General features: G+C 45.3%; 1 protein-coding gene across 1 annotated transcript in view; it reads right to left on the bottom strand.

The window, feature by feature from the left end:
- The window catches only part of IPO5 (importin 5), a 110,655-nt gene that overhangs the window by 28,223 nt on the left and 64,011 nt on the right, over positions 1-18,421 (bottom strand). The window contains exons 17-20 of the mRNA XM_040336126.1: positions 15,642-15,763; positions 15,080-15,176; positions 14,710-14,882; positions 11,865-11,976 (exon numbers count right to left, since the gene is read on the bottom strand). Of these exons, the coding sequence (XP_040192060.1) occupies positions 11,865-11,976; positions 14,710-14,882; positions 15,080-15,176; positions 15,642-15,763 (504 nt within the window). The remainder of the gene's footprint in view (positions 1-11,864; positions 11,977-14,709; positions 14,883-15,079; positions 15,177-15,641; positions 15,764-18,421) is intronic.

Genomic DNA, 18,421 nt, shown 5'->3' with positions numbered 1-18,421 from the left:
AAGCTGTAGAAACATTGCCTGGGAATTGTGAGGCAGATTGTTTGTTACAGAATGAAGGCAGTAACCTGCCCCAGACACTGATCAAAACCAGACTGAAGAATAGCCAAAGTATGAGTGATATAATTTCTATGGATTCAGCCGTGCTCTCGCACCATGCAAAGACCCCATGTGCAATTCGAAATATTGTTGGTAGTTGGATGTGGTGGAGATAATCACAATGACTTATATCCTTTAGGACAGATAGTGAAATAAAAATCAAGGAGGTCCGGTAACTAATTTTTTCCAGCCAAGGTCCAAAACGCAAGTCTGTACCATGAAAGATTGTACAGATCTTTCCTTTTTTGGCGCAAGCCACACTCGGGTGTTCTTACTGTTTCCTCCACACACTCTGGTAATCCTCTGTAGATGTCCCAATCACAGCCCCCCCCCTTACATCAGGTGTCCATCACATGGCCCCCCCCCCTTAACATAATGTGCCCATCAGCATGCACCTTCTTTTATGTTAAAGGTGCAGGAGGTAGGACACACACACACACACACACACACACACACACGTTGTTGGGAAACTCCCAGTACCAGTAAACCAATGACTGACTACTACACAGGTAGCCTGGGCGGTCCGCGCAGGAGTGTTGCACGGTCCATGCTTGGACTGCAGGCTACCATTTAGGGATGGCTGCTTTAGGACTTAAATTTCAGCCATGCTGTTAAGCCGACAAACACTGAGCAGCAGGATGGAATAGAGGGTCTTGAGCAAGCAACTCCGGTCCATTTAGAAGAGGTCTGTGTACCATGTCCTATGTCAATTTGGTGTAATGAGAAACAGATAGCCTTTCTTCCTGCAGACAAGAGGGTCTTTAATGGGAGGGAGTTGTAAAACAAGCTTCAGCTTGTAGAGGCTGGCACCTATAGTCACCTTCTAGGATATGGGAATTAATAGGACTTTCCTGAACCCAGGGCAGAATTGGTCACTGTGCCAGGGAGATTGCCTGAATAGAAGCACCAACAATCTAGGATTGGATTTGCTTGTTCCACATTGAGTATGTTGGCTTGAAGCGGTCTGGCATGAAAGACAAAGAGGCTACCATAAAGTCCTAAAACCCTCATGCAAAAGCGAGCTGATGAATGTGGTTTGGATCCGAGTCTCTGCATGTGGGACCTCAGGGGAGACCATTTTTTTGCAGAAGGAAGATTCTAGCTTGGGCTGTGTGCAACGTTGAACCAAGGTACACCGGACAGTGAGGGGAGGAGAGCAGACTTTGGAAAGCTGGTCATTCAGCCTACATTTTGAAGGAAATTAATTGCCCTTGAACATTGGCAGACAAGGTTATGAGTGGACCCTTCAGTACTAGGTCATGCAGATATATCCTATGAAATAATGCCTGGATTAATGGATTCCTTGAAAATTTTCTGATAATGAAGTTATGTTATCAGGGAATTGCTATAGAAGCCCTAAATTTAGAGAGGATTATCCGTTTACTGTGTATGGATGCCTTTTGTCACCATTTTGGACTACTTTTCTTATTGCAAAATTCAATACATTTCAGTAAAATAAGTGAATGCATGGGTTCATAGAAGATGCAAAAAGGGGGCAAGCACTTCTGTGAACACCCTGGGTGGAAAGGAGAGCCCAAACGGTAGGGCTACAGATTGGAAGTGCTATTCTCCCACAGCAAAAAGTAGAAAAAGTGTCAATGTGAGCGGAAGCTGGAGATGTGTAGATGGGCGTCTTGTATATCAGGGCTCGACAAATCCCGGTCGCCAGGGCGACTAGAAATAACGTCCTGGCGACTTGGCTTGGAAGGTGGGCAAAAAAAATAAAAATATTTTTTTCGTGAGCTGGCGCCACCTGGTGGTTAGCCGTTGGTATTACAAGTTATTACCACCAGATGTGTGAGCTGGCGCCATCTGGTGGTGGCCGTTGGTATTACAAGTTAAGCATAACAAGTTAAACAGCAATTCTAATGTAGTTTTTCACTGCCATCTTCTTCCCTTTAATTAGAACCCCCAAACATTATATATATTTTTTATCCTAACACCCTAGAGAATAAAATGGCGATCGCTGCAATACTTTGTCACGCTGTATTTGCGCAGCGGTCTTACAAGCGCACTTTTTTGGGAAAAAATAACTTTTTTTTTTAATTAAAAAAATAAGACAACAGTAGTTATCCCCATTTTTTTTATATTATGAAATATAATGTTACGCCAAGTAAATTGATACCCAACATGTCACGCTTCAAAATTGCGTCCGCTCATGGAATACCTAAGACTTTTACCGTTCAAAATCTTCATAGGCGACATTTAAAAAAAATCTACAGGTTGCATGTTTTGAGATATAGAGGAGGTCTAGCGCTAGAATTATTGCTCTCGCTCTACCAATCGCGGCGATACCTCACATGTATGATTTGAACACCGTTTACATATGCGTTCGCTTCTGCGCGCAAGCTCGTCGGGACGGGGTGCGTTTTCTGGCTCCTAACTTTTTTAGCTGGCTCCTAGATTCCAAGCAAATTTGTCAAACCCTGTTGTATATTGATGGCAGAAATTGTTGGAGAAACACCATAGCTAGTTAAAGTGGTTGTAAACTGGGGGGGGGGGGGGGAGAGAAATACCCAGCAAGACAAAGGCATAATGAGCTAGTATGCAATGTATACTAGCTCATTCATTACCAATTAAAGGTGTTGTAAAAGGTACAATTTTTTCCCTAAATGGCTTCCTTAACCTCTAGTGCAGTCCTCCTTCACTTAACTCATCCTTCGATTTTGCTTTTAAATGTCCTTATTTCTTCTGAGAAATGCTCACTTCCTGTTCTTCTGTCCATTTCCACACAGCAATGCAAGGCCTTCTCCCTGATGTAGAGTCGTGCTCGCCCCCCTCCCTTGGACTACAGGAGAGTCAGGACGCTCTCTACGTTGCAGATAGAGAAAGATGCTGTGTGTTAGTGGGCATCCCGACTCTCCTGTAGTCCAGGGAGGGGGCGAGCAGGACACTCCACCCCAGGGAGAAAGCCCGGCATTATTGTGTAGAGTTACAGACAGAAGAACAGGAAGTGAGGATTTCTCAGAAGAAATGAGGACATTTAAAAAGCAAAATCGAATGATGAAGTGAAGGAGGACTGCACCAAGGTAAAGGAAACTTATGGGGGGGGGATTTGTACCTTTACAACCCACCCCCAGGACAATTTTCAGCGCTGTCGCACTTTGAATGACAATTGCGCGGTCATAAAACATTGTACACAAACTACATTTTTATAAATTTTCTTCCCACAAATAGAACTTTCTTTTGGTGGTATTTGATCACCTCTGGTGTTTTTTTTGCAAAACAAACTGAAAAGGATTAACATTTTTGGAGAGAAAAATAAATAAAAAGTTGTTTGTCCTAACATTTTGTTTTCTCCTTCACTGTAGGGCAGGGGTCTCCAAACTTTTTACTTCGAGGGCCACATTCTATATTTTACACATATTCGCGGGCCGGAAACATAATTTATAAATAAATCCACAGAAGAAGAATAGAATAGAATTTGACTTACTGCTGACAGCAGGATTGGATGGTGCTCCTATATTCTTTGCTGGCACCTAAACGCTGGAGCATCATGCAGCGGGGCTAAACTTCCAGCGTGCATGAGGCTTTACATCCGTGTCACCATCATCTGTGTCCCCATCAGTCTTCCCATTCATCTGTGTCCCCATTTATCTGTGTCCCCATCATCTGTGTCCCCATCAGTCTCCCCATCCATCAGTCTCCCCATCCATCAGTCTCCCCATCCATCAGTCTCCCCATCCATCAGTCTCCCCATCCATCTGTGTCCCCATCCATCTGTGTCCCCATTCATCTGTGTCCCCATTCATCTGTGTCCCCATCCATCTGTGTCCCCATTCATCTGTGTCCCCATCAGTGTCCCCATCCATCTGTGTCCCCATCCACCTGTGTCCCCATCCACCTGTGTCCCCATCATCTGTGTCCCCATCATCTGTGTCCCCATCATCTGTGTCCCCATCATCTGTGTCCCCATCATCTGTGTCCCCATCATCTGTGTCACCATCATCTGTGTCCCCATCAGTCTCCCCATCCATCTGTGTCACCATCATCTGTGTCCCCATCAGTCTCCCCATTCATCTGTGTCCCCATCAGTGTCCCCATTCATCTGTGTCCCCATCAGTGTCCCCATCCACCTGTGTCCCAATCCACCTGTGTCCCCATCATCTGTGTCCCCATCATCTGTGTCCCCATCAGTCTCCCCATCCATCTGTGTCACCATCATCTGTGTCCCCATCAGTCTCCCCATTCATCTGTGTCCCTATCAGTCTCCCCATTCATCTGTGTCCCTATCAGTCTCCCCATCCATCTGTGTCACCATCATCTGTGTCCCCATCAGTCTTCCTATTCATCTGTGTCCCCATTCATCTGTGTCCCCATCAGTCTTCCCATTCATCTGTGTCCCCATTCATCTGTGTCCCCATCAGTCTTCCCATTCATTTGTGTCCCCATTCATCTGTGTCCCCATCAGTCTCCCCATCCATCTGTCTCCCCATCCATCTGTGTCCCCATCAGTCTCCCCATTCATCTGTGTCCCCATCAGTCTCCCCATCCATCTGTGTCCCCATCCATCTGTGTCCCCATTCATCTGTGTCCCCATCAGTTTCCCCATCCACCTGCGTCCCCATTCATCTGTGTCCCCATCATCTGTGTCCCCATTCATCTGTGTCCCCATTCATCTGTGACCCCATTCATCTGTGACCCCATCATCTGTGTCCCCATCCATCTGTGTCCCCATCCATCTGTGTCCCCATCCATCTGTGTCCCCATTCATCTGTGTCCCCATCCATCTGTGTCCCCATCCATCTGTGTCCCCATTCATCTGTGTCCCCATCAGTTTCCCCATCCACCTGCGTCCCCATTCATCTGTGTCCCCATCATCTGTGTCCCCATTCATCTGTGTCCCCATTCATCTGTGACCCCATCATCTGTGTCCCCATTTATCTGTGTCCCCATCCATCTGTGTCCCCATTCATCTGTGTCCCCATTCATCTGTGTCCCCATCCATCTGTGTCCCCATCAGTCTTCCCATTCATCTGTGTCCCCATTCATCTGTGTCCCCATCAGTCTCCGCATTCATCTGTGTCCCCATCAGTCTCCCCATTCATCTGTGTCCCCATTCATCTGTGTCCCCATCAGTCTCCGCATTCATCTGTGTCCCCATCAGTCTCCCCATTCATCTGTGTCCCCATCAGTCTCCCCATTCATCTGTGTCCCCATCAGTCTCCCCATTCATCTGTGTCCCCATCAGTCTCCGCATTCATCTGTGTCCCCATCAGTCTCCCCATTCATCTGTGTCCCCATTCTTCTGTGTCCCCATCACTCATTAGGCTATCCCCACAAATTGGTGTCCCCATTAGAGCCCCCCCCATCATTTATCCGAGTCTCCCTGCACATTTGTGTCCCCATCACAGCCCACCCCCGCCTGCATATTTGTGTCACCATTAGAGCCATCAGCCCCCCTCCTCACATGTTTGTGTCCCCATAAGAGCCACCAGCACCCCCACATTTGTGTCCCCATCAAACCCCACAGATATTTGTGTCCCCATCAAAATCATCAGCCCCCCACATTTGTGTCCCCATCAGACCCCACAGATATTTGTGTCCCCATCAGAGTCATCACCCCCCCCCCCCCCATATATATATATATTTATGTCCCATCAGTCATCAGCCCCCCCCCCACATTTATGTCCCCATCAGTCATCAGCCCCCCCCCCCACATGTATGTCCCCATCAGAGTCATAAGCGCCCCAAAATGTGTGTCCCTATCAGTCTACAACCCCCCCTCCACGTGTGTCCCCAGCAGAGTCATCAGCCCCCCAAAATTTGTGTCCAAATCGGTCTGAAGACCCCCTCCACGTGTGTCCCCATCAGAGTCATCAGCCCCCAGATGTTTGTGCCCCATCAGCGCCATTCAACCCACCCCCACTCAAGTGTATCAGCCCCCCTCCTTGCATGTGTCCAGCGCGTCTCCACTCTCCGTCACTGGCTGTGCAGACCTGCTGCATCTCCCGACTCCCGCCCCGCTGGTATTGCACACTCGTTACTGGTTAACAGCGAGGCGGGAGGCGGCAACGGGTCTGCCCTAAACACCTTATTGGCTGCTGGGATGCCGTGGTCCCAGCAGCCAACACACACAGTGAGATGCCGGGAGGGATTGCGGGACCTGCGCTGCATATTGCCTGGGGCGAATATGCAGCGCAGATTCCACAACTAACAGGTGGACTAAGGAGTCACGCTGCGGGCCGGAAGAAATGGCCTGGCGGGCCGGATGTGGCCCGCGGGCCGTAGTTTGGAGACCCCTGCTGTAGGGCACCGATGAGGTGGTACCGACATGTAGAATTGATGGGCACTGATGGACACGAATAGATGGTACTGATGAGGCGCTGACAGGTGTAGAATTGCTAAACACTTTGGTGGGAAAGACTTTGAGGGGGCACTGACTGGCAGCAGATTGATTAGCACAGCCCCCATCAGACGTGTTGGTCATGAGCACAGAACACCCCCCCTAAATCAGCACGTCAGCGCGAACCAAGGTATGCCGTTTACCGGCACTTCCTGGTTCACGCAATGATCAGCTATGATTGATCACAGCTGATCATGTGGCAAGAAGCGCGTGTTAAAGGCTCCTTACCACGATCAGAAAAGCAGCCAGACACGCCGCGATCGCCACACGCTGGCATGTTATCCTGCTGGACGTCATGATGCCTAGTCAGGATTAACAACCACTTTCCAGCCATCAATCTGCTATAAGCCAGGTAGGAAGTGGTTAAATACTTGCCTTAGATCAAAGCTGTTGCAGCAGGCTCCGCACACTGCTGTGACCGGAGACCTGTCTCCCGGAGTTATTTTTAGGTATGAGATTGGCCGGAGCCGCGATGACGATTTTCTTGTCCAGCTAGCAGTAATCTGTCAGATAGGGCAGACATTGCCCACTGCTAGGCAGAACCTGAGTGTGAAGCTTTAAAGAGGGCTTTCAAACACCCATCTACAGAACCCTTCAAAAAGGAAAAAAACATCTTCAGTAGGGAATGTAAGGTGTTTGAGAACTGAAATGGCAGGATCCACTACGTGAATAGAATATTTTTCAAATTTTCTATAGGCTAAAGCTCAGCAAAATTACGAAGTATCTTTCAAGTTTGGCCACAATCAATCTGCATGTACAGGAAAAGTCTCGACTCTTGGTGTAGATAGGGGCTTGTCAGGTAAGCTGCTGGGCAAAAACCCAGTGCGCACCACACTAACCTGTGGTTCATAAAATGGAGATTAAAAATACTCTGCAGTCTGCGCTTCAAGTTCAGGATCCTAAATATTTTATAGTTTATTCCATAAGATCCTCAAAAAGGAGTTTGCCAGTTTTTGCTGAACTGGGACAGAAGAAAGAGGACATGCAACCAAAAGGTTGTAGAAGTGCTGAATGTTTTCTGAAGAATTTAGACCAATTGGCAAAGAAAAACTGCTTTGTGACAGACAGGCTATATCGTACGCTCCTGAGAGAGCTAGAACATAAGGGGACATTCTGCCGGAACATGGAAGCAGCTATCACTAAGCAATATTTTTTTTATATGGGGCTTGGCCATTTTGCCACCAGTGGGGTATTCATGAGAATATAAAGTTTCAATTGCATGGGTTTTGTGTGTCCAGATAGAGGAGCCACCATTACTTGACATTTCTGTTGATGTGTCTCAAGAGTAGATTAGCAGGAGTGCAGCAATGTGTTGTGTTTGGTTTTGGTGGAAAAGGTAGTTAGGAATGCCATCAGCTTGGTGATCTGATGAAGCTACTTCATCCTCCTGGGACCAAGTCTAGATAAAAAGCAGGGGGGGTGTGCTCACACCGAATAACCTTGAAGGCTTACGATTACGGTATACAACATGAATAACTTTCCATTCTGCCAATAAAACTGCACAGTATGCAAGGCACCGTGGTTTATCCTATTGAAAAAGGTAGAACCCATTGTTAACATACAGGGAAACCCTGTTACAAAATAACCCAAGGCAACACTGTCTTACTGTGTACATGACACTGGGCCTACCAAGTGCCCACACTTTACCTGTCAAAGTGGGCATACCCCTTGAAGGAGTCTTCAGCATCTGAGAACCATAGACAGACCACAGCCCTGGACCTGTATATCACCCTGTGGCTAAGAACACACATTGTGCCAAAATGAGCTCCTAATGCAGGATCTTTAGACACACAGTAATCACACCTTCTTGATCATGGACCACAGTGAGAAGCTCGCATGAGTTTTTTCATAAGGAGCCAGACAGACAAGCAGGAAGTGTGGAGATCAGAGAAGGATTACAGCTACTTCAAAGCAAAAACGAACAATGGAGGACATGAAACCAGTACTGACCCTTTAAAGGACACTAGTAAACAAAACTGTAGTTTAATGGTGTGGGAGGGATAATTTAGTTTATTAGGGGTGGCCCAAGGAAGTTTTTATCCAGTGTCTTATCACCTGTAGGTAGCCTGCACATAACCCATGCATACGAGTTTTGCAACGTACGATTAAGATTTAAGTTTACAAAAAAAAAAAATTCTATTAGTTAGGCTGTACAAAAGTAGTTCAGCCAAAGGGTGAGCAATAAAAACTGAAATCATAAACATTTTAGGCCTTCCACTTCACATGCGGCAAACTCAATGCATTGAACAAAAGTGCCAAATTGAGTGCCCATGCAAGAGGCAACACTATATGCCGTCCCCCACAGCGTGCAGTCTTTAGGCTGGCATTAGAAGTCAGAGGGCTTGATTGAACAATTGAAGGTTGAGAAAAGAAACCAGTTACGGTGAGTTCTCCGTGGAGGGGAAAAAGTCCATCACCTTCAGACAGTAGCACAAAACCGAGGATTCTGTGTGGGATAGCGGAAGCGCCCAGGGTGTATGCCATCTAAAAAAACTTTGCCAATGTCAGATCACCTGAAGGTGCATGCCTATAACCTAAGGTGGATGAATACCAGGCATTAGTACTGTTGCAGCATGATTGAAGAACTCTTGGTCCAGGGGTGCCCAACCTTTTGGAGGAGCAGGGCCACGACGACAGGTTTGTGCCCACTTTGCATATGCAGAGCAGAAATAGCCTGCTCTAATCTATGGGCCATTAGAACCGATCTGCCCAGATAGAGAACAGATCCCTTTCTGTTTTTTTTTTTTTTTTTAAGGTAGATCGGATTGGAGATAGGTGGGTGTAAACAGACAAGTCCGTTTACATGTGCTGCCCTATAGAGGTGAATGCAGGGTCCGATTTGGTGCACTTGAAAAAACATTCGGTCACAAATTGGACTGATCGTGTGAAAGGGGCCCAAGGCTGCATTCCTACTGATGTACTGCGGTTTACATTCACCTCAATCTTCACTTCTTCCTCAGGATTCCTGCAGGCATCACTGGCTGCTGCTGTCCCCCAGGCAGGTAAAGCTATTGGCTGGACGCCAGGGCTGGTAGTGCTGGGATCCACCATCCAGAGCATCAGTGTGAAAGGAGGCGGCGCTAGAGAAATATGCAGAGTACATTTGGTCACAGGCCGAGTACATTCATTATTACTTTGCCTGTGACAGGAGCCAGTGCTATACATGAAGCCCTGATTCCTTAAGCGCCGACTCAGTTTACACTGATGCTCGGGGATGGCAGGTCAGGAACCCACGATCTTGGCTTGCCGACCTGCCATCCCAGAGCAGAGGGCATGGCCTGCAGTCCAGCTGTTGGGCACCCCTGTCTTAGGCCATCAAAATGGTTTAAAAATTACTGTAATAGGATGTGCATGTTTTTAACCAACTTGTACAAAGCAAATTAAATGGAAAGTCTAGGGCATGGACTTTCACTTCCAGCTTTAAAGTGGAGTTCACTTCCAGCTTTAAAGTGGAGTTCCACCCATAAATATAACATTACATCAGTAGTTTTAAAAAAAATGTCATTAGTCCTTTAAGATTTTTTTTTTTTAGATGCTTTCAAAGAGTTGTTGCTAGGCAGAATAGTTAATCTTCCCTCTTCCTGCACCTAGGTGCTTAAGCTTCACCGCACAGACTCCTGGGAATGTAGTGGTTGTAACTTTCCAGGAGTCTGTGCACTCCCCAGTCTCGAAAGAATCATGTGACTTGGACAGTACAGGTGCTGAAACCTGATCTGAAAACTATTACACTGCTTGTGCAGCACTGAGCATGTGCGAGATCCGCAAGGCTGAAATCCAGGAAGTCATACAGTCTGGCTTCATGATGCCCACACTTAAGATGGCCCCAGTCAATTTATATTTTATAAATTGTCTAAAGGCTGCAACAACCTAACAAAACAGACCTTAGTTTACAGACTAACTTTACTAGAATACATTAAGCTTGTGTATTACAGGGGTATATTTAAAAAGTGAAATTGTGGCCGGAACTCCGCTTTAAGTGATTTTTTCCATTGCTTATACAGCGCAAATCAAAAAATGTATTTAAATACCCCTTTTCACAGCAGCATATACTTTCCGTATACTCCACCACCTTCTGATTGCACTGGACCAATCAAGAGGGAGAGAAAAATCACATGCTCTCCCAGAAATTCAGGGTATTTTACTTTGGTCTCAGAAACGGAGCAGCATGGGAATGAGGGGAAAGCAATGAGGCGTTTCATTACTTTACTCTTCCAAGTAGAATGTAAAATTCATTTCCATGCAGTTAGACAGAAATGGTGCTACATTTCAAAAGGTTTTATTTGCACAACCCAAACCAATAATTTTGCCTGCAAGCTAAAGATCAACCACTTGAAAACTAGGCCCATTTCTGACATTTATTGCTTACAAGTTAAAAATCTGTATTTTGCTAGAAAATTACTTAGAACCCCCAAACATAATTGGCGAAGAAAAAAAAAATGTCAGTCATTGCAATATTTTATTTCACACTGTATTTGCACAGCGGTCTTTTAAATGCATTTAAAAAATAAATAAAAAATACACTTAAATGAATTTTAAAAAAGGAAACAAAAAGAAACCTTGTAAAGTTAGCCAAATTTTTTTGTCCAATGTGAAAGATGTTATGCCGAGTAAATAGATACCCAACATGTCATGCTTTGAAATTGTGCATACTAGTGGAAGGGCAACAAACTATGATACTAAAAATCTTAGGCAATGCTTTAAAATTTAACAGTTACCAGTTCAGCGTTGGAGGCAGTCTAGGGCTAGAATGATTTCTGTTGCTCCAAAGACCACGGCAATACCTCACGTGTGGTTTGAACACTGTATATATTTGTGGGAGCGTGACTTTGGAGCGCTTTAACAAAAAACACATTAACTTTTTTTTTAAATCACTTTTATTGCTGTCACAAGGAACGTAAACATCCCTTGTGACAGTAATATTCAGTGACAGGTACTCTTATTGGAGGGATCTGGGGTCTATAAGACCCCACCCAAACCCCTCCTCTACACTTGAAAATATTCAAACCGCTAAGAACTGCATTTTTGAATACTTTACACTGGAGCCAATGGCGCCAGTTTTCTAAACCAGAAAGGGACGACGCTTCCAGGTTACTACAACTGAGACCTGATCAAAGCCAATTCCGGCTTTGTTTGGGTCTCCGGCCAGCCGGCGGATCATGCCAGCTTGACGCTCAGGTCCCCTGGCAGTACTGAAGAGCCTGGGGGAGCGGAAGGTGGGGGGTGTCCCCCTCCCACTGCTTGGCCGCATTGGTTTTTACTAGACAGCCTACTATCAGCTCTAAAAACGGTACCTAAATGATGCCTGCAGCTGCATCACTTTGGTACAACCACTTGAAGCCAATGAGGTTCATGATTTGGCGGCAAGGGAAGAAGCTATTCGTTTGAAGAAAATCACTTTACAAAACATTTTCTGGAAACCTACCTTGTCTTAATTCTTGATTTTTAAAGTGCTCTTCTAATTTGCTTTTGAGGATTCCTCCAAGCTCTTCAAAGTGTTCACTGTTTAAACATCCATCTCCCATAACCTCAATGCACTACCCAAAAAAACAAAAGAATAATTTCAAAAATGCATGTAAACAATGCCAACTAAACAGTTTAATGCTTACTTGCTGGTAAAAGGTGCAAGATGTCAAGAGCACTACCTCTATGGTTTACTGCTCAGAAAATCATTGACCTGAAACGAGTACGGCGACAACTTAAAAAAAATCATCATCAATTAGTTGACAGATTGATTATTTTAAGAAATTTAACAAAATGGAGTGATACACACAATGGCAAAGGGGAGAAGAAAAAAAAACACACACACCTTAAACTTCATATAAGTGGATGTAAACCCCATTCATGAAATTTGACCCGGGCTTGCAGCACCCCCCCCCCCCCCTGGATGACTCATACAATGCTACAGCCAGTTTCTATACCCCTGTGCATTTTGACCTCCCGGGCACCTTCCTCCTCCCTCAGACCAAGATTTAATCTTCACAGCATGGATACCGGCACACCTCCATGCCACGCTGATCCGCTAAAGGATGTTATCCCTTAAAACGCCCACAGGATTCAGTGTGGCATTGTTTCAATTGTTTTTTTAGTTACATCTCAGTCTTATACACTTTTTTCATTGAGGAATAAACATGTCTTGTTACGATTGACTGCTGCGGCTCTTCGTAAGACATCACCTAATCCAATGAGCGCTGTCCATCCTGTTTTGTTTACACCCATCTGTAATGTTTACTTATCCCTCTCCAAAGCCCTAAGTCCCGTGTCTTCTGCTCCTCTGTTCCTGTTAGCATAACCTCTGACAAGTTCTGACAACCAAGATAAAACCATCCTGAAATTTGTGTTGGGATGGTGCATAGAAGGTAGGTTACTCTTCCACCAATTCAAAGTGTTTTTGCCTTCTTGGTAAAAGGGCTTCTCTGCAAAATAAGTCCGGACTTCTCTTGAGTATTAAAATCCACCTTATGTTGCCCCCAAATTTAAGGAGTGAATCAAGTAGAGATGCAACTCTAGCTACAAAGTGATAATTTGCTGTGCACCATCTGTTAAAGCAAATGCCTCCGTCTTTACATTTATAAATTTGCTTTTGGTGTTAAATATTCTAAATATTCCAAATCTTGAACCCAGGGTAGAGAAAATTTGTGTCTGGGACCTGTTCAAAAAGTATCCCCTTCCATCTGCTTTGAAACTGGTCTCTTGCAGTGGCTTGGAAGCAGTTCAGTGCAGATAATTTAAAATAAAACACCCCCATTGGACCACAACAGATCCTTTACAAGTGCAGGTATGGATGAGAAGAGTAAATATTCTCTGCCCCTCATGAATACAGTAGAGCAGGGGTGGCAAACTCAAATTCATTGGGGGCCGCATCAGCAGTATGTTACCCTCAAAGGGCCGGGTGCGCCACGTACACAGTGCATGGGTCAGGGGTGCGCCACGTACACAGTGCATGGGTCAGGATTGCGCCTAAAAATTCCTCACATCTGTACTCTCTCCTACCTGGACCAGCACTGGTACCTCCCTGTATAGGCGGCTCCCTCCCTTTGTATTGGGCTATAGTACCTTTTTTTATTGGGCTATAGTGGTACCATCCCTCTGTGGGCAGATCTCCTGTGTGATCAGTACTTTTCACCATAACTGTAAAATAGCAGCACACAGTTTAAGAAGAGCCACAGGACACAGCCCGCTGAATGGGGGGAAGAAAAATGGCCAAAAAACTTCCAGCAATCTCTGCCACTGAGCAGTCAGTGGCATCCAAAAAAGCTGGCATCGCTGGCTGGAAGGACTGGGGAGGCGGGGTGGAAAAGGGGCAGTGGTGGAGGCGGAGACCAGAGCGGCATTGTAAGCCAACATGGCTGCAGAGAGCGGAGGACACCAACGTGGCATTGTAAGCGGAAACAGGGCGGAGGCGGAGACGCAGCGTTGGAGGTAGAGGCGAAGACAGAGCGGCACAGTAAAGGGAATATGTTAATGCCTGTGCTCAGACTGGCCACGCCGCTCACTGGAATCCCAACCTGGCAAAATGAGAAGGCTGCTGTGCGGGCCACATTACAAGGTTCGGCGGGCCGGATGCGGCCCGCGGGCCTTGTGTTTGCCACCCCTGCAGATGAGCATTCAAAGGGCTGAAGAGCAGTAGAAAGGTTAAGAATATTCCACTGGTCTGGTTTTAAGTCCAGATAATGTTTGGCCTTTTTGTAACTTACTAGCCACCTTTGTTCATCGAGTCTTTCAAACACATAGCAAGGGCCATTCCACCCTGTGTTTGGTGCTCAGCATTTGCCACTGCTTCTCCTACTTTCTGCTAGCTAGCTTAAAACTTAAATGTTCTCGTCCTCTCAATTCTTTAATGCAGCGCTAATCATCAGCTGTAAGGCGAGACCATTACAGCGGATACTGGTCCGCCCCTGCCTGTCCTCTAGGACGTTGGCAGCCTTAATTTAAATTGTAATGCCTTAATTTATCTCCAGTCTATCAGCTTCTCTGGTTTCAGATGTTGTATCTTCCCTAAAGAGAGCCCTTACATGACTTCCTTCTCCTGCCAAGGACTACACACGTTTACAAGTTCTTAGGCTTACTGACATATGAACGGCTGTGTGCTGCACCATGTATACTGACATGTAAACAAATAATGCATTCTGTATGCAGGTCAACTAATCGATAATGAATAGTTGACAACTATTTGTAATGTTGATTAGTAGGGCCTCCATGATCTGTCATTCCTGCGGAAAAATAAATAAAAATCATAGCAGAAATAAAAACAAACAAATGGGACTCACCTTAGCAAAAGAGTGCATAATCTCTGAAAGCACATCTGAATCAGGCTCGGTTCCTATCCCTTTGATCAGAGTATCACACATGAAGTGCCACATTTGTGTCAGGTAGTCAGGGCCACGGACCCTAGCACATTCCAACAGCAATGGCATGGACTCTGCAGCAGCAACTCTGACGCGTATATAAGAGTTAAGGATATTGAGAACTGCACAATTACAATTTTGAGGTTTGTTTTTAAAAAAACAGTGCCTTAAAGTATTAATAAGGCACAATTCCATCTCTCTATAGACATTTTGCTAGAATCATAATTTTGAAACAGTAGTGGTCTTGCAGTAAGAAAAAGGCAGAACTACAATTTGGTTTTAAAAAGGATATCATCATGAAAGTAAAATTTAAGCAAAGGGACCATCAGTTTTACAACTTGCTCCGTATATTCAACAAAGCCCTCCTTTAGTTCTTTAGCATAACAAACCTTAAAAAAAAAATAATTCAAGTTAGATATTTCACGTCAGAGTACCCATTTAGATGGTCATTAAAACATGTATGCTGCCCTACAGAAGATTAAAGCTTCTGTTCAGTTTGCTAAAGGATGATCTTATCTTGTGTACACATGACCACTTATGTCTATGGGCAGTGTTAGAAACATTGTTGTACAATATGTTACCCTTAAAGTAGAATTGTCACATGCAGAACAAAAACTGAAAAACAAGATTTTACTTTTAATTCTTGCTACAGATTTTGCAAAACGTTAGTTGCGTTGAGTCCTACGAAAAAAAATTGCCAACTGCCTTGTGTTGACACTGCATATTCAATACAGCTGCACCTAGAGACATTTATATTATACTGCAACATTAATGTGACAGTTTAACTGAATAGTTACCAGCATATTGCAAAAATGCTTTTCTAAACAAAATATTCCTTAATAAAAAATACTCACCAACATCTGACATGCAGTTGCTTTTTCTTCAAGTCCTGCAGTTTTAATACCAAAACTCTGCTGATCCCCCAAGTTAACAAATTCCCATCCATCATCATCACCCATGCTTTCCATGTCTTGAGCTGTGTTAAAAAAATAAATTTTTGCAGGTTAATCACTTGATTCCCAAGCCTATTCTGACACTTCTCACAATACGTAAACATTTTCATTTTTGCGAGAAAATTACTTAGAACCCCAAACATGTATTTTTTTAAGCAGATGCCCTAGAGCAGGGGTCTCCAAACGTTTTAAACAAAGGGCCAGTTTATTGTCCTTCAGACTTTAGGGGGGCCAGATGGTGGCCAGTGGGAGTAAACATCGCCACATTTGGCTTTGGGGGTGGAATAGTGCCCCATCATTGGGAGAAATGGTACATCATTTTTGGTGTCAGATGGCAGAATAGTGTCTTGAATTGGTGGGAGAAAAAGTGTTCTAAGGGCCAGATAAAGGCAAGCAGAGGGCCACATCTGGCCCCCGGGCCACAGTTTGGAGACCACTGCCCTAGAGAATAAAAATGGTGGGTATTGAAAAATGTCTCAAATGCAGCTTTAATGCACAAACACACAATACCCAATTCTTTGGTAAAATATGAGAGAACATGTTGCCGAGTAGCTAGATACCAAACACCTAATACTTTAAAATTGTGCACACTCATGGAATGGCAACAAGTTATAGCACAATTATCCATATGCAAAAGCCTTCACAGGCTTAGAGTTACACTAGTGCTAGAATTATTGCTCTCACTATAAGCACTTGCAGCAATATCCCACATGTGGTGAACACTATTTACATATATACGTGTGCAACCTATGTATGCATTCGCCCTTGGCGCTTTACATTTTATTTATTTTTAATAAAAAATTACACTATTTTTTATTCACTTATCACAATAAATGATCATCATGATCGCATGTCTTGACTGAGACATCTGGGGTGTATTGGACCCCAGATCTCTCCACCACCCTTAAAAGCATATGGGGGGGGGGGGGGAGTAACCGCTCCAGATAAAAATGCTTGGCTAATCAGTCTCCTCCTAAAGACCACGGGTGCCAACAATGCATATAGCAAATAAAGATGTGTATACAGCCGCAAAAAAAAAAAAAAAAAAAAAAAAATCCTTAAAATGTTTTTTTTTAGTAAAATAAATACACTACAATCCACAGCAAACGAAAAAATAGGATTTTTGTAATCACCGTAAAATCCATTTCTGAGTTCATGGACGGACACAGCAGCATTGACCTTAGGGTTATATATCCTTCCTTTCAGGAGAGACTAGGCAGAAAAAACAGCACTTCAAGTGTTAAAACACTTCTCAGTACAGCACCTCCCAGGGGGCGGGTCCCCCAGGTACATCCCACTCTCTGCATCATGCAGCCCCAGTTCGTAAACAAGCAGTACAAACAGAGGTGGGTGCTGTGTCCGTCCATGAACTCCGAGAAATGGATTTTACGGTGAGTACAAAAATCCTATTTTCTCTTCCGTTCATGGACGGACACAGCAGGGACATCCCCAAGCAGTGTACATTTTTTCGAGGGGTGGGAAAAACACAGCAAACCAAGCTTCACCCCAAACAAACCAGAGTTCAACGGAGGAACTTCAACCTTAAAGGAACACTAAAGGTACAATTTTTTTTTTTTTTAAATAACATACATGTTCTACTTACCTCCACTGTGCAGATCGTTTTGCACAGAGTGACCCGGATCCGTGTCTTCTGGGGTCCCTCGGCGGCTGTCTCGGCTCCTCCTCGCAAAAGCTTTCCACGTTCATGCGAGCTCCCTCGCATGGTGGAAAGCTTTTGCGAGCGCGCTCCCGTGATACAGCAGCGGCCACAGCCGCCGACTGTATCACTCGGCCCCGCCCCCCGGCGCGCTGCGTCATCCGCTGTGATTGACAGCAGCGCCAGCCAATGGCTGCGCTGCTATCAATCCGCCTAGCCAATCAACGGCCAGGCTGGGAACCGAGCAGGACGACAAGCACGCGCCCGGGACTTTCGAACGGTGAGGTAAGTAAAACGGGGGCTCGGGGGGGGGGGGGGGGGGGGCAGTGCTGTCAGATGTTTTTTTACCTTAATGCATAGGATGCATTAAGGTAAAAAAACTTTTACCTTTACAACTCCTTTAAACAGCCGCCTGTAAAACCTTGCGGCCAAAGGAGGCATCCGAAGATGCACCCACATCCACCTTGTAAAACTTTGAGAAGGCGTGGATTGACGACCAGGTCGCTGCCTTACACACCTGTAAAACAGACGCTTGATGGCGGAAAGCCCAAGAGGCACCAATCACCCTGGTCGAATGCGCCATAACCTGAAAGGGAGGCGCCTGCCCCTTTAGGGCATAGGCCTGGAGAACGACCTGTCTGATCCACCTAGAATTGGTGGCCGACGAGACCGCCAGACCTTTTTAAGGACCAGTCACTGACACAAACCGTAAGTCCGACTTCCGAAACGGAGCCGTAGCAGACAAGTACACCCGTAGGGCCCGAACCACGTCCAAGGAATGCAAAGTGGCCTCCTTCGGGTTTTTCGGCCGAGGACATAAGGATGGCAAAACAATGCCCTCATTAATGCGAAAAGTCGAAATAACCTTTGGAAGGAATGACGGTTGCGGCCGCAGCACCACCTTATCCTTATGGATGACTAAGTAAGGATCCTTGCAAGACAAAGCCGCCAGTTCAGATAGTCAACAAAGGAATCTTCCAAATGTCCTCAAACGGAGCCTCTTGAAGCACCGAAGGGACTAAAT

The sequence above is a fragment of the Rana temporaria genome, chromosome 2 (genome assembly GCF_905171775.1).
Source record: "Rana temporaria chromosome 2, aRanTem1.1, whole genome shotgun sequence".
Classification (NCBI taxonomy): domain Eukaryota; kingdom Metazoa; phylum Chordata; class Amphibia; order Anura; family Ranidae; genus Rana; species Rana temporaria.
Note: the sequence above shows the minus strand (reverse complement) of the source record. Positions and strands in the feature narration are given on the sequence as shown.